This window comes from Anthonomus grandis, chromosome 15, assembly GCF_022605725.1.
Source record: "Anthonomus grandis grandis chromosome 15, icAntGran1.3, whole genome shotgun sequence".
In the NCBI taxonomy this organism is placed as follows: domain Eukaryota; kingdom Metazoa; phylum Arthropoda; class Insecta; order Coleoptera; family Curculionidae; genus Anthonomus; species Anthonomus grandis.
Window position 1 is genome coordinate 10,956,205 of NC_065560.1, and position 16,835 is coordinate 10,973,039.

At 30.4% G+C, this 16,835-nt stretch overlaps 1 protein-coding gene across 7 annotated transcripts in view; it reads right to left on the minus strand.

The window, feature by feature from the left end:
- Positions 1 to 16,835, minus strand: part of LOC126745344 (whirlin) — a 368,204-nt gene that overhangs the window by 182,921 nt on the left and 168,448 nt on the right. For 6 of the 7 annotated variants that reach the window (XR_007663517.1, XM_050453134.1, XM_050453135.1 and 3 more), the window contains exons 10-11: positions 12,872 to 12,928; positions 7,620 to 7,726 (exon numbers count right to left, since the gene is read on the minus strand). Coding sequence is in view for 6 of the 7 variants with exons in the window: in XM_050453134.1 (XP_050309091.1) it covers positions 7,620 to 7,726; positions 12,872 to 12,928 (164 nt within the window). In the remaining variant the exon portion in view is untranslated. The remainder of the gene's footprint in view (positions 1 to 7,619; positions 7,727 to 12,871; positions 12,929 to 16,835) is intronic. The other variant, XM_050453136.1, reaches the window with a different exon arrangement.

Genomic DNA, 16,835 nt, shown 5'->3' on the forward strand with positions numbered 1-16,835 from the left:
ACAATTTTGCCGATTTAACTCGTAACACAAACTGACGGTTATTATTGCAAATGTTCATCATTTGCTCGCAAAATTGGTTTCTTCGATCAGGATCGTCCTCATTTAATTCGTGTATTAGTCTAATTTTTCTAAAAACGTTTAATTTTGTTTCTTCAGAAATTTTTGGACGACCTGATCTTGACAAATCCCTAACATAACCTGAAGTTATGAACTTGTGCTCTATTTTACTAACTGTTGACTGAGAAATAGGATGGTTTGGGTATTTGGCATTAAACAGTTCACTTACTTTTTTTTGCGTGCGCACTCGATCCTCGTACCCATCCATCATCAAAATTTCAATTCGTTGGGTTTCCGTTAAATTAACCATAATTTATTCTGATAAAAACTATTAATTTTCGAACTGACAGTGACATTCGAAAAATGGAGATTCTTTACAAGTGCAACCATGGAAATAGAAACAATTGGCAGTGTTGCTAACATTATTTTTATCCTCGATTTTACCTTAATTTGTGAATAAAGGTACTTATTGGTTTTCTTGTTATTTAAATGTAAATATTTCGGAAACAGTTGAGTTTTGAGATAAGGTGTGTTATACGAAACTTACTTGGAATTTCTTGGAATTTTAGAATTAGACTTTGGACTGAAATTATGGTTGTTAGATTTTATATGTTCACCAAACTACCGCTACTACCGCTCTGATAGGTTCGCATAATATAAATATTAATTTTAAAGTAAAGTTAACTGTAGGCTAACCTAATTTGACACACATTTTTCCCGCCATCTAAGAAACCACAATAAATGTAAAAAAAACACAAAGGAGACTAACGTTCTCCCCTTTTTAAATACTGTTCGTCCTGTTTAGGGTTCTGTATAGTCTTAAGTGTGTCTAAATGTTACGTGTAATTTTAATAATATCGAATGTGTTCCCACTATGGTAAACTTCTGACCTTAACTGACAAGTGAGTACATTCCATTTGTTCACCTTTGACTATAGTGTCTTTTACGCATTTAACACCCAACTCATTTCAGTTAGCACTGATGATGGCTCATATGCCGAAAGCGCTCTGCTAAGCTTTTAAAATAAAAATTGGTCTGAATACATCTGGTTTGATTGTTTTGTATTGTCCTTCGAGCAACACAGCCACTTTCCTCTTCTAATAAATTATAAGTACATGAATATAATGTAACTACAAAAACATCAAATTAATCTTATTTATAGAAAATATTTTCTAGTAAGTAAGTAATTGATTTTCCTTTATCGTCCTTTATAGTGCAGTTGGGCCTTCTGTGCCGATAACTGAAAAAGGACCATTGTACCACGAGTCAAATTTATGCCGACTTTCTTCTGTAACCGTAACTAAATCACCTGGGCTCAAATTGGATACTTTTGCGTTTATGTCAAGTTGGGCTTTTCTGTCCAACCTTGCTCAATTGAGAAACTCCCCTGCCATTTTATGTGTCGATTCTGGCCTATAACGAAATTCTTGATCGTAAGCATCTATATTGTACAATGGATCAACGTGAGAGTTATTCAATGAGTCTTAAAAATCAGCTTTTTTCCCAAATACCAGCTCGAACGGGGTAAAATCATGATAAGAACTTGGTGTCGTGTTGTAACAAAATACGTAGTATTGAGTCCATGTAGACCAGTCTGTTTTTGAATCGTTAGTGTACATCCTTAAATATTCATTTAAAACGCGATGATTTCGTTCACAGCCTCCAACTGTTTGGCTGTGATAAGCTGTTGAGATTTTATGATCTATTTTTAGGAATTTAGTTACATTTTCATATACCTGGTTTTTATATTCGGTTTCCATATCTGTCCTAATTTCTCGCATAGGACCATAAATAGAACTGAAATTTTTAACAATAGCTTTTGCAACAGTTGAAGCTTGTTTGTCTGATATTGGAATAATTACTACGTATTTTGTTAGTTCGCATTGTATAGTTACCGCATATTTAAAACCGTCGTCAGATTTAGGAAATCTGCCGATTGTATCTATACAGATAATATCAAAAGGCTTTTGGGGGGTTAGGGTAATTACTAGTGGTTCATCGAGTTTATTTTGTTTACCTGGCATTTATGACACTTTTTTATAAGTACTAGGTACCCGGCTATTACATTATTAACCACATTATTAACCAAAATTAGGTCAGGTTGAGATTCCAAGGTAGATAGTTGCTGCTGAATGTTTTCTTAAAGTACCCTTGCTATTCTTATCTCCGCTTTTAATGAAACTATTGGAGCTAGAATCTTAAAAACTAGACAGTAGCGTGCACTCAGGTATCCTCTACTAGAATCATCAAAAATTTTCAAAACATTTTTGATTCATTTTTGAGCTATGAATGTAGTAGTCCAAGCGGTCTACTTAAAATTGTAAAAAAAAATAAAAGTTATAAGTCCTTTTTAGTAAAAACGTGAGCTCACGATCCTTGGCTCACGATTGGAATGATTTGTTGGACCATCCTGCTATATTTTTACTTTAGTAGTAGAATAAGTAAATTATTTTTCATATTATCCTGGTTTAAAAGTGACTTCAAATTAATAATAATTGATGCGTAAATCATTAATTAAACACTAACAGTATTTGCAGAAACTGCTTTGTGTTTGAATAGGATAAAAATAGTGATTAAGTATCTCTAGTGGAGGAACTATGCAGGATAGTACGTTTACTTTATTTAAATACCTACATATTTTTCTTTAACTTATTAATTTTTGGTGTCTGTTTAGATCTTGATATTGTACTTTTGTATATAAAATTATAAAATCCTAAATATTAAAATTTAAAGTAATAAAATTTCAACTTGTACCACACCAATGATCATTCTCGACCACTGTTAATAAATGCTCGACACTAAGTATAAATATTATATGCTTGGAAGCAAACTATATATCAATTTTTCAATAATATATTCTCGTGATAAACAAAATGATGTTCTTTTAAGTTTTTGTACATATCTTTTATAAATGTGATAATCATATACATTATATTTCATATACATGATGCATCACAGTTTACAGAAAATGGGACATTGGATTTTTCTTAGTAACGGAGATATTTTCCAGTAATATTACAATATTAATTTAAAAAGTAGCATTATCCCTAATATTTTAAATAAAACAGCTTTTATAATTATATTCTTTTCAGCTTTTATTATTTTCGAGTTCATAATTTTTAATATTCATCTCAAGATCGTTTTGTATTTATTCATCGCAGATGAGCATAAAATGTTATGATTAGAAATAACAATTTGAACATTTAATAATTAGTGTGTGTTGATAATAATACATTCGTACATTTTTTAAGCAAAGTCACTCAAACACTCAAACTATTTAAATAAAGTTTTATTGAAGTTGTTTATACTTCATGGATCTTCTTCTTCTTCTTCTTTTTCAGAATTATTTTAGAATGGCAAAAAGGATATTCTCTTTTATAAAATTAGTATTTGTCCTCGAAATAGTATTACTAAACGCTTAGTTCTATCCGCAACATATTACAATTATACAATTTATTGTACAAGTATTTGATCCGTGGGGCTTATTAAGTGCAACTATAATCTTAGATAAGATAATCTTACCAGATATTTAGTCAGAAATGATAGGATAAGACAACTCTTTTTTATATAACTTGCACTCAAGTTGGCTAATATTTCGCGATTAATTAAATTCTTTAAAGAAAATTGAGATAAGCCGTCCAGTAATATGTCAAAATCCCCTTTGTACTAAAAAACACGGAGGCATATTCTTATGCCTATGGCGCATATGTGTTTATTAAATTGACAAATAAAACCAGCGGTAAAAAGTAGCCCTACTTAAAAAACAAACTATTCCTAGGTTAAAACTCACAGATGCCTTATTATTTGTAGAATTAGTAAACAAAGTAAAATTATCTTTAAAAGTTTTCATTAGTAGAATTGTGTATTGGTTTATTCCAACCAACCTGAAAGTATTTGCAGCCAATCGTATTGTTGCGAATTGTTAAAAACTTTCAGAGATTACACAGTGCCGACATGTTACAATTCAATGTCCGTCCAAAGGTGTTGTTACTTGATGTTTATTGGTCAGGGCCCCCTGGTTAAATCTAGATGAACATGTTTGGCCTGCTTCAATATTTCTTAAAAAAATCTTCCTGAAATTCGTAAAAGTTTAAGCTTGATAGTATTTATGATTATCCTTCTTGAATTTATTATTAAGTTTTCAAAATTTCAAGTCCAGACATCTTAGAAGTGTTTGTTGTTTCCCTGATGAGATTCGTCCAATAAGTTCAGGTAAACATGTATGCAAGAATGGTAAATTATCAAAACTACATTAATTTTTAGATGCTTTAATTAGAGTTGGTGAAAGACTGACAAATGCGAATTTCTATCAATCATAAAAAACACCCTATCATGAAAACCATGCATTTACTAAATTATTATTTCTTAAGTGGCATAAAATACTGCTTTATATGGGACTTCAACATTTGCTTTCTATCATTCGTGAATCATTCTAACCTATATCATAGCGTAATTTGGCTAGAAAAATTTATCATAACTATGTCTGTTGCTTAAATAGTAATTCTACGCCTATTTTTCTACTAAATGGGAAACTTATTAAACACATAAGTAAGTCCAGTCCCACCATTTTTCCACAGGTGTAGATTACGCTGGATCGTTTTCTATTAAAGATAAAAAAGGTCGCGGTTTCAAAATTAGGAAATCTTATACTTGTTTTGTTACGGAAGCATGAGTTGCTTCTTTTAAATGTTTCACATAACGAAACTAATTTTCTCGAAACTAAGCAAAAAAAGGACAACTTATAGTGATCCTTCAGACCATACACCCTAAACTTTATCCCATTTTTCGATTGAACTGCCATTAATGGCATTACCCGATCCAGACTTTATGGAAATTCCTGAAAATCATTTGTCACATTTTCAACAAATCCAGAAGTTTCAGCATCATTTTTGGAGAATATTTGGTGGCTTGAGTATGTTTCAGAGTTGCAGCAACGTCGCAAGTGGCGTAATAACTAAACTCCTGGACAAAATTATCGCACTACTTGATTTTTAGAGATTTTTTTTTAATAAAGATAAAAAAATAAGCAAACTTATAAGCATTGTTAACTATGCATTATTAATTAACAAAAACAATTATATTCTATTTAACAAAACGAGATTTAAGTAACTAAATTCAATACAAGGAAAAGCATCGATTTTCACTAACTTCAATTTTGATACAAAAATAAAACAATAGACCCATAATGAATTCTTAATAACGTGTATTGCCACCTCTAGCTGCAATGACTGCTTGAAGTCTTCGCAGCATTCCTCGTATCAAATTATGAAAACTTTCCTGCGGATCTATTCTCACTCCTCACGAGCAGCATGTTCCATGATAAAGCATAAACATAGTTTTTGTCCAGTTCTGCTTTTTATACGAGAAAAGATATTATAACTGTTTTAACTGATATTTATTTTTATTTAAATTTACTTGACAAAATAATTAGTGGTGCGATAATTTTGTCCAGGAGTTTATGACACTTTAAAGATTGGTGATCCAGTTATCATGAATAAGGATAATGTACCCCCAAATAAATGGCTTCTTTAAAAGAATTGACGTGCCACAAAAGTTCATTTAAAGAATCCTTACCTGGAAGGATAGAACTTTTTGGGTTGGGACAATCAAAATCAAAAAAAGGTCTTATCAAGTATTTGCTTGCCAAGATCTGTCCATTGCCGTAACAGTGAATTTAACTGTATGGCAGTCCGTAATTTAACACTCCCCTTGACTTCTAATAAAAACAGTTTCCATGTTTTTTTTTGAAAGTGGTATTTTTAAGGTGGGGAGCAATGTTTAGTTAATAATACTTTAGTTTAAAAGACTTGACAACAGGGTATTAGGCAACCGCTTTTTACCATAGACAATTTTCTATGAAGCACACCGGTCTAGAGCATCGTCAACATTCAATCATTCTTCTTTTTATATCTCTCGTAAAAGAAAACGTATATATTCATTAATGTACTCTACCTAAAAATAAAAAGGCTTATATAAACAAGTAATTTAAAACTGCCCTTTGTTTATTAGTTAGCGTTAGTAGTGCAAATACAAAAAAAAACATACAGTATTCTTTTAACCACTCCAATAGGTTCCCTTCTTCCTCTGTCGTACTCCTCCTTTCATTGGAATTTTATCTCTTTTTATATCATCATTTATTTTTAAATAAGTGGAAGCGTTACTATAGATTGGTTTAATAAAGCGAGAGTATCTAGATCCTTGCGTCGTCTAGGAATTCCAGTTTCCCAAGTTTTGAGTCAAAAGCCTTCCGGTAGTCGACAAAGGCGAGGGCGACAAAAGGGAAGTTCTATATTATACTCTGTAGCTTTTTTAATAAGAGTACGGAATTACTGTAGGTGGTCGGTAGTGCAAACCCCATACGGAACCTTGCCTGGTCGAGCAATTGATATGAGTCCATCTTGTTCATCAATCGGTTGATTATTATTTTTTTGAGCAGTTTATATAAGTGTGATAATAAGCTGATAGGTCGATAATTATCTATGTTTTTTCTATATCATTTCTTGTATGCAATAAGCTGCCTTCTGCATTTTTTCACTAAGTTGGGATTTTTTCTTCTGTTAAAGATTTTTTAACCAATAATCTTAGATGCTCCATCAGCGCCTCAACTTCTATTTTAATAATTTCGCTTGTGATTCAATATTCGCCTGGACTCTTTGTTTTTCATTTGATATGGTGCTGTCTCAAAATCTCCAATATTTATTTCTGCGACCTTTTCAGGTCCTACATTTTAAATAATTTTTCTCTGATGTTGACGGTTTTGGACTTTAGAACTGTATAGGCTTTTGTAGAACTTTGAACAGCAATCACCGCTAATTATGATCGCTAACTATAATACACTCTTTGTTTTTTACTTTAGTCATTTTTTACTTTCCATTTAATAGTTTGGATCTTAATTCTTTATGGATACTGTAACCAATCACTACAAATTACTACAATATCGAATTGAAAAAGTAAATCATATAATAACTAAGAATCCAAAGATACTATCATATATGAAACATATTATTTCATTAAAAATATCAAAGATAAAGCTACTTTTTAGTATAAGTGGCAACGCTTCATTGCTAAATATATATTTGTATCGCTTGGTCACAAATACACACATCAAAATGGTTTGGGCGACAAAGGTATTAAAAGACAATTAAATAGAAGTTTGAAAATTTATTTAGAAAATATTGAAATTAAACACGTCTGAATTGAATTTAAAAACATTGCTAAATATAACCTAATAAATTACATAAATTTTGAATGACTACGATGACATAAAATTCCTTCTGGAATAACGGAGAACAGCTGATATACTTGTGGCGTTACAATACTGTATGATAATTTGAAAGAAGAAAATATTAAAAATTGGAAGTAAGAAAATTTAGAGAAAATGTAATAACAAAAATCCATATTTATAGAGTATATAACCACCCCTGTTGTTCCACATTTGTTTTTATTATTAAGTATCTTGAACCAGTGCATTTAAGTGAAATACTAAACCCGTTTATATATTTTTTCTCTAATCTATCAGAACCATTAAGATTTTACAACATTTTTTAATTTTTAGATCTCACCTGGAATTCTGCTTATCGGAAAACCCCATCCCCAGCCCGGAATCCTCACTGGGAGAACGATAGTTGTTCTCGTCATTGTAAACCGGGATATCTCCAGGACCGTACTCCTAAAAGGACGATGAGGGCGATTTGGTTTTGAAAATTCTATTGTATTATTAAATCTTTTATGCTAACTTTACGATAATTGAAATGCTAAAACAGTGGTATAGTGGTAGTAGTAGTATTTTAGTATTGAAATACTAAAAACGTGGTAAATACTAAAATACCGAAATAGTGGCATATCAAAAGTTTTCTATCCCAATTCAGATAGTTTGAAAAAAAGCTCGTCCTTTTTCTTTAAAGGTGTGAAAAATTAAATTAAAAAAAAAATTACTCAATCAATTCTTTGAAAAAAATTGATTGAGCAATAAATTAAATAATCTTTCATGTTAGTTGTTATTCCCCTTGATGTAAGATCTTATCAAAAATTTAATTATATATCTCTTCAATATTCGTAAAAGTTTGCCATTCTCAACTGAAGAGCTTTGTAGCCTTTAAAAACGTTTTACCATTTCATTATTTTATTTGAGGGGTATATTAAAAAAGCGCAGAGAAAATCAGTTTTTTTTTAAATTTAATTGAGTGGAATTTTTTAAGAAATTTTTTTACCTGGAAATAGATTAGGTGATGTCTCCCGAAATATCGTAACTTTTAAACCAGCTTATTATAGTGATGACGAAGATGAGTATTATTTATAAGAAAATAAAATCAAGACAAATTTTTAAGAAGTTTTTGGAGCATCTCCACATATAATATAATTTTCTATAAGACAATTTTTGGATAAGCATTTTTAGGTCAGATGAATTGAGAGAAGAAGTTCAACCTGGTCTTGGGCAGCACACTAGCCAGAGGCAAAATACAGTAAAAACTGGATGAAAAGAGCATAAAACTGGTAAAATTAAAACAATTTAAAGAAGGCCTACATTCGGTAGTTAACAGATGCATTATGAAAGGTCTTTCAAGCTTTTTCGTATTATTTAAATCTAATCAGCAAATTTTTACGATTATGTTTATTAACTGAAAGGCTCTTTTTGTACGATTTTACCACGATAGCTGATCAAAAAGATAAGAGCAGCAATTTAAATATTTTTGTAATTGCAATCAGGATTAAAGACTTTTGAAAGAAGTTAATACTCATTCCTCTTGTTTTCAATCTAAATAATAGTTATCACATCACTATCTACTATAGGGATTAATGTCTTCTGTTTATGAAATACCTTAAAAACCATTTGTATATTCTTCCTTTAAAATATCATAAGCAAATTACTTATGTGCATGCGCAGTTTTAAATTTACATTCACATATCACATTAGTGCGGTGATTGAACAAGCAAATATGGAGTACAAAAAATGATAATTTAACTATCTTCGTATTTTTAATAATACAGAAGTCAATAGTGCAAAATGTATTTTTTTATATTAGAATCCCTAGGTTCCCTCAGAAGAACGGTTACAGTCTCAACTGTTATGGTTAATCAAAAATGAAATAGGTAGGAATGAATTTTAAAGAAATAAAGAATAAGCACTTGTTGACTGTGTGAAAGATGACGCACAAGTGCAAATATAATTTCCGGCACAGTGTATATATCAGAAATCAGCTACACCTCATCAGTATTGAGAATTTATTGTTTAAAATAATGGACTGAGCTATAGTCAATACGGTTCCTTAATTGTGTGTGAAATGATCGATTAAATACGATCAGTAAATAAGACAACACACCATATTGCTGTTACCGACCATTTTATTTTTGACATAAGATTTTGTAAAGCAAAAAATAGCATCCAATACAAAGTAAAAATATCGTTTTGATACGACTCTTGTAATATTAGGAATGGAACAAAAACCTTAAAGTAGAATACATTCTCAAGAGCTTAAATATCGCAAAGGAAAAGTAAAAGCTTAGAATAACTTGTAAGACATTTAATCTTTATTAAAGCAAGACATTAAATTTTTTATTAATTTTTATTGGAAAAGCCTCATGATCGATTTGTTATTTATTTTAGGAATAGGAAAAGATCATGAGCTATCGAATTCTTACAATATTTCATAGATTAACTTTGCAATGATTTTGCCTACTTATTTTCGGTACGCCTATAAATGAAGATAATAGATAAACATCATCTTTAGTCAAAAGATAATATTAATTTAGTAGAAATATCCTTAATTGAATAATATATTAAGGTCAGTATATTTTATTAACCAATTTTAATAGAAACTGTTATCAATGGAACACTTGACGATATCCTGACAAAAATTCTTGTATTTTTTTGAATCTGTCTTTCATCACGTGATTAGTTCTAGTATTTAGTCTGCAATCTGCTATCAAATCTGTAAAAGACTTCAATATACCAAAGGTATATATAAAAAAGGATCTAGGAATTTATTCTGAGAGTTAACCAGCAGTAATGACAATCCGTTTCCACCAAGTTAATTTAAAATACTACTTGAAGACTATGTAAATGCCTTAAGAACTGTAGTAAAACTAAGAACTAAGAACTAAGAAACGGATATATTGTATAAGGATATAAGCCAAAGAAGACAGTTATTAGGCACAGAAAACTTCAGATATAAGCTAGAGTACAAATATCGTAAGGATTATAGTAAGATTCTTCACGGAATACTGTAAGTCACACAATCATCTCAGAACAATAAAAATGTTAGAAAATAGTCCCTGCATAGATTGTCAGGAGAAGAAAAACCTCTGGTCATGTATGATTCAACTGCGAAGTATTTTTTAGACTTATATTTGAGAGGGCACTAGAGGTCACTAGAAATAAAGTCTTTAAAAAATAATTTTAAATATAGTTTATAGGAGCTAAGATAAATCCTCTTAGGCTATATTATCAAAAGGCCAACGCCAATTAACAGAATAAAGCTGTTTGTTTGGTTTTAGCAAGTCAAGGTTAGACCAAACTAAGCTTAATCATAAAAACTGTTAACAAATGTGAAAGTATCAATAAACAATGAATATATCAAGAATAATTTGAAAAATCCAGAAAGAAATTATGCAATTATTAAAGATGTACAATAAATAAACGAATAGAAGTTTTTTATTATTTTCATACTGCATAAAGCATTTTTAATTCAATCTGGTTTAGCAATTTTAGTTTAATCCTGACAGTTCATACACTGTGATTTGGTTTGTGGCTAAATAACTCTGAATTTATTCAAAATAAATAACTACCAAGACAAATAATAAAGCTTCTATATACATGTTTCATTTAAATCAAAGCATAATTACATATTGATGTTTATCATATGCTTTGATCAAAAAGGCTAATTCTCTAATGTTGATTTTAATTAAACCATAGTAATTAGCTGAAATCTGTATTGTGACGAATAATTAGTTACATCTATTTTATTGGGAGTTTCAAACATAATTTATTATCATTTTAAGATTTACAAAATACTTTTAGGAATATGGATGATTTACTGCTTAGAACGGGCTCAGAACTCAGAATAAGATGTACTAGAATTCCGAATTTAATTATTAAGGGGTTTTTGGTATCATGTCAAAAATCTAATAATAAGATTTAGCTAATCCTGCTATATATGAAATATAGAAAATCATAACAAGTATATAGTCTAGTTGAGATAAGATTTCAGAAGATCTGTATTTCTCAATGGATTATATCTCTATAATACTAAATAGATTGAAAGAGCTCGATTTGATAGGAGGTAGTAACTCTCAATCAATAGCTTCTTTTTTAGACAACAAACTATAGAGTATTCAATTCACAGCTGATATTTTTTGATTGCGATAATGCATTAAGATATTAGTCTGTGCAACTTATGAAGGGACATCCAGTTACAACGTGGTAATTCTTTAACACTTAATTTCCTTTAAATCCCTTTTCCAGATCTTTACTTTCCCCAAGCCGGTGGTCAGCTGAGTCTTGATCTCCGGATAAGTAGATAATCAAACCTTAAGAACAACTTTCTTTTTAGAGTATGGATTGAAATAGGAAAAGGAACATCAGAGACGAGGGTGCAAAAGTGGATAAATAGCTATAGAGCAGCAGCAGCTTAGACAATCAGTCTTCTTGAGAACATAAAATGAGAGATTATAGCAATAGTAAATAAACCCAGAAGCATATTATCAAAAGCTGTAATTGCCGATGGAAGTTTTATATCAAAAGTACCATTTATAATAAAGATTTAAGTTAAGCATAGTGAGCTATAGAAGAATGATATTTAGCAACCTCACGACTGTGTGCTGTGTGCTATCATTATCAACGAATGTGCTATATAATAATATTAATATTATTATATAGCACATTAACAACAACATAAATTATTAACAACCTATATAATATATATTAAAAAAATATTCTTAAATATTTATTTACATTTAAGTTTTAAATTTATATACTTTATCCACAATTTTTAGGGGTATCGATCTATTACATAAAAATATTGACACCAAATATTTCAATCTGAGCTAATTAGAAAATATAATTTATATAAAATATATAATGTGAAATAATGTACTTCCTTTAATTTATTTTGATGTAATAAGTAAAAAAAATATAAGTACTAAATATTTAGCTTATTAATCAAGCCTACTGATTATTTTAAATACGAACCAATAAAATATAATTTAAATACATAAACAAAATATTAATAGTAATATAATAACTACGGAGATGTTTATATAAATAATATTTAATATAAAGAGCTTAATTAATTGTTTATCAAAATCTATGTTTACACTTAAATTTGTTTTTTGTGTCGTTAATTATAATAGAAAACCTGAAACATACTATAAATATTAAATACTACTACAATAAAATAAATTGAATTAGAGAATTTTGAGCTACTTCTAGCTTTAAAAAAACTAAGTTTTCCATTAGATGAATTTATAGTTATGTATAAAATTAAAAAGCTTTTAATTTTTGGACTATATAAAATAGGAATAATTAATACAATATTATTAATTAATTAGAATTGGGTCATTTAGATTTAAAACACATTTAAATAAAGGATTTTTTTTATTCCAGATACTAGTCTCACCCTTGACCTTTCACTTACACTTTTACTAAACCAAAGTAGAATCAAATAAATCATAAAAAATGTGGATACTTAACATGCAAAAATGTGATTAAACTATATTAAGATTAATAATATATAAACCTGATAAAGAATATTTAGCACCGCATATATCTATCAGAAGAACTGCCAAAAAAAGCTTATTAAAAATGTCATGAACTTACCTCATGAAATCCTTGGTAAGATGTGTGATTCTGGTCCGGAATTGGTGCACCTTTCCTCTAAAATAGTAAATAATTAAAAACCTTAGAATATATTTAAAATTAAAAAAACGATATCATCTTATGAATAAATGAAATATTAATTTTCTCGAATTGTTGGTTTTTAGTACATGTATTTTTATCTAAGCAAAAGTTATAATGCTTCATATATTTTTTTTTATTTAACGGTATCCACCAATTTTACAAAAATAAAATAACATAAAAGATAGTAATAATAATACAACTTAAGCTAGATAATAGTAAGACATAAATCAATCAAAGTTACAATTAAGAGAACTCCTAAAACTGCTAGAAGAAACGTGCAAGTCAAGACTATACCTATCGAGAACGTTGCATTCTAGTTATAGGATTATGCTGTCCATAATAACTACTATCAAAATCTACATAGAAGAGTTTTCTCAGTCTAGTCAATTTTTGCGCCCGAAAATTCAGCCTATTTAAAAGATAATCACAATCAGTCATGCCAGATATTAATTTAAAAATAAAACACAAGTCTGAATTATTACGCCTTAACTCAAGTGAGTCCAAAGAGAGAACTGACATGACCGACTTATAATCAGTATGACCATTAGTTAATGGAACCTTAAGTTTAAAAGAATAATTTCTTAAGAATTTATTGTGGACTTTCTCAATATTTTCAATATGCCATTTATAAAATGGAGACCATACGGGACTAGCATACTCCAAACCAGAACGGACTAACGAACAGTACAGAACTTTATAGACCGAGCATGAGAAGTCTTGACTGCATCTAGTTATAAATCCTAGATTTCTATACGCTTTCTGAACTAACTTTCCAGCATGAGACAAAAATGTCAACTTAGAATCGAAAATTACTCCGATTTCCCTAACTTCCGTTACCCTTTTTAAAATACTGGAACCTATACTTTAATCAAACAATGTAAGATTGCGAATTCTTTTAAAAGTTGTTGAATAACACTTCGGAACATTCAAATCTAAACCATTAAGGTTGCACCATTCATAGAGATTATGCAAGTCATCCTGTAAAAATTAACATTGAACATTAGAATCAATAGACAAAAACAATTTCAAATCATCAGCAAATAATAAAAATTCACAATTTCTTACAAATAATCCTATATCATTAACAAAGATTGTAAAAAGCAACGGACCCACATGTGACCCCCGAAGAACGCCAGATGGCACAGAAAAGCTGCTAGATAAGAAGTTATTAAGCCATATATATTGCGATTTACCCAGCAGATAGTCCCTTAGCCAACAAATAACATTTGATCCAAAACCCAAAGCTTGGAGCTTTGCCAGTAGAAGCGCATGATTAACTCTGTCGAATGCCTTTGAAAAATCCGTATAAACAGCATCAACTTGAATCAATTCTTACCAAAAGCATTAAACAAATAATCTTCATAATATATTAAGTAAGGAACAGTGGAACGACGTTTTTGAAAACCATGTTGACTGTTAATAATAAGGCCTTTACATTGCTATGATAATTGCTTGGTTACAAGTGCATCCAAAAGTTTAGGAAAGGTTGACTGTATACAAAATCCCCGATAATTACTGACATCACTAGTATTACCAAACTTAAATATCGGCGTAATATACCAATTCTTCCAAAAAGAAGGAAATACTCCCGACTTTAAAGACAGATTGAATAAAGTGCAAATAGGCTTCCACAGAGTACATACACATTCACGAAGTAGCAAGCTGGGTATGCCATCCAGTCCCGCAGAGGACTTGCTCTGTAAGCTAAGAACCTCGTCAAAAACCTCTACTAAAGATAACTCTATAAATTTGACATCGAATTGATCCACAAGCCCTGTCATGTAATATTCAGGTATTTGAAATGCTTTATCAGAATATACGTTTGACAAATATTTGGCCAAATAAATTAACAGTATCACCACCCTCATCAATAGTTTCATCATTAAAAAACATATGTTTAGGAATAATATTTAGCCTTTTAACATTGCTTACATGTTTGCAGAATAACCTAGGATTTAACAATAAATTATTCTCGGTACGAGAAATATAATCGCGGTAACACTGACCACTCAACACACTGCATGACTGCCGAAGCTCAGAGAAAACCAAGTAATCACTTTGCAATTGAGACTCATTAAACTTCTTATGAGCAATCCTCTTACGTAAAACTAAGCTTCTTAACTCTCTTGAAAACCATACAGAAAAGCTACCAGTATTATAGGACTTAATAGGCACAAAATAGCTGATTCCTTCATACAAAAGGTAATAAAACTTATTTAGGGAAATATTTATATCAGAAGTGTTGTTAATAAAGGACCAGTCGATAGATGCAAGGAAATTATTTAACGATACAAAATCAGCATTTTTAAAGTCAAAAAACTTTACTGCATATTTCAGAGACCTTGACATATATGGTACTAAAAAGACACATTCATACGGAGTGTGTCGGGAGCCAGTCACAGGCAATAAAAAATCATCCGCCAATCCAGAAAACCCATTAATATTAGAAAAATAAAGATCAAGAATAGTGCCTTCCGGATTTGGTAGCTGGAACATTTCTTTACCATCTTAGTAATAAAATACCTGTCCAAGCAGTGAAGCTGGTGCGACATTTGAACACCCATCCGGAAAGGTAACTTTAAGATTTTGATTTTCATTAAACCAAGTGCAGCCAGGTAGATTAAAGTCTCCTGCAATACTAAATAAGCAATTCGGATAGGCCTCAAAGATCTCGAGTACCGTATCACAGAAAGCACTGTATTGACCCATATCAGATTTTGGCGGCAGGTAAACCATATCAAAAACAATATTCTTAAGATTAAGTTGTACGGAAACAAAAACTTGCTTTAACGATGAACAAGAGTGTTTAATTAATCGCGGTTTTAACTCCTTTCTCACAGCGAGTAAAACACCCCCACCATCCTTCTAAGCACTTGTTAGGGCACTTCTATCACATCTAAATACTTCATATGCCGTAAACTCCAATTCAGATGACAAAATATCCGGAAACAACCATGTTTCAGCCAACGAAATTATATCATAACTGCATGCGGATATTGTTTGCTTCAAATGCTTCAGCTTAGACCTCATATCCCCAGCGTTAAAATAATACATTACCAAGGAACCACTTAATCGTTTTTTGGACCTCGTACAATTCTCTTAGAGATTGATGGAACCCCATTGGTAAATTTAACTATCACATCTTCACCTTTTTCCTTTCTTTTTGCCAATTCTCCATAAACTTCTCGGATTTCATCACGCTGTAATTCGGTGAAATCCATTTTAATTACTATATTGCTACCACCTAATTTCTTTTTCTCAAACATTTTTGTACAATCTCGGTATTATTAAAGCACACTTTTATAGGCCTATTATTGGCTCCACGACGTTTAATTATTTAGACCTTAAAGGGCTCAATATGATCTATTCCCAACTTATTGGACAGAACATCAAGTACGAACTCCTTATCATGACTAATTCTATTATTCATATCATCAGAAATACTTTCCTGAACATTAAACATATAATTTTTATCATATAATTTTTTCGCTCTATTCTATCATTTATCTCAGAAATTATAATGGAGTTACTATTCTTAATCTTATCATTTGTTGGTTGAGCAGGGTCGTTTTTAAATGTTTGAAGTTTTTGTAATTCCTCCACGAGTTTATTAATTGTTGATTGCTAAGAAAGAATAAGTTTATGCAATTCAATAATGCCGCTCATCAGATCACCAATGGAAGCATTTCTCTTAGACAAAATCTCAGGTAATGATATCACATCGCCCATTCCTACATTTTCCTGAACAGTATAGAACTAGAGCTTTCATTATCATTATGAACACCAATACTTGACAATCGTCTGTTGTTAACTGTACAACAAGAACTACACTTCCACTTATGACTCTTCTTCTTTTTAAAAGTCGCATAGATTTTATCAAATT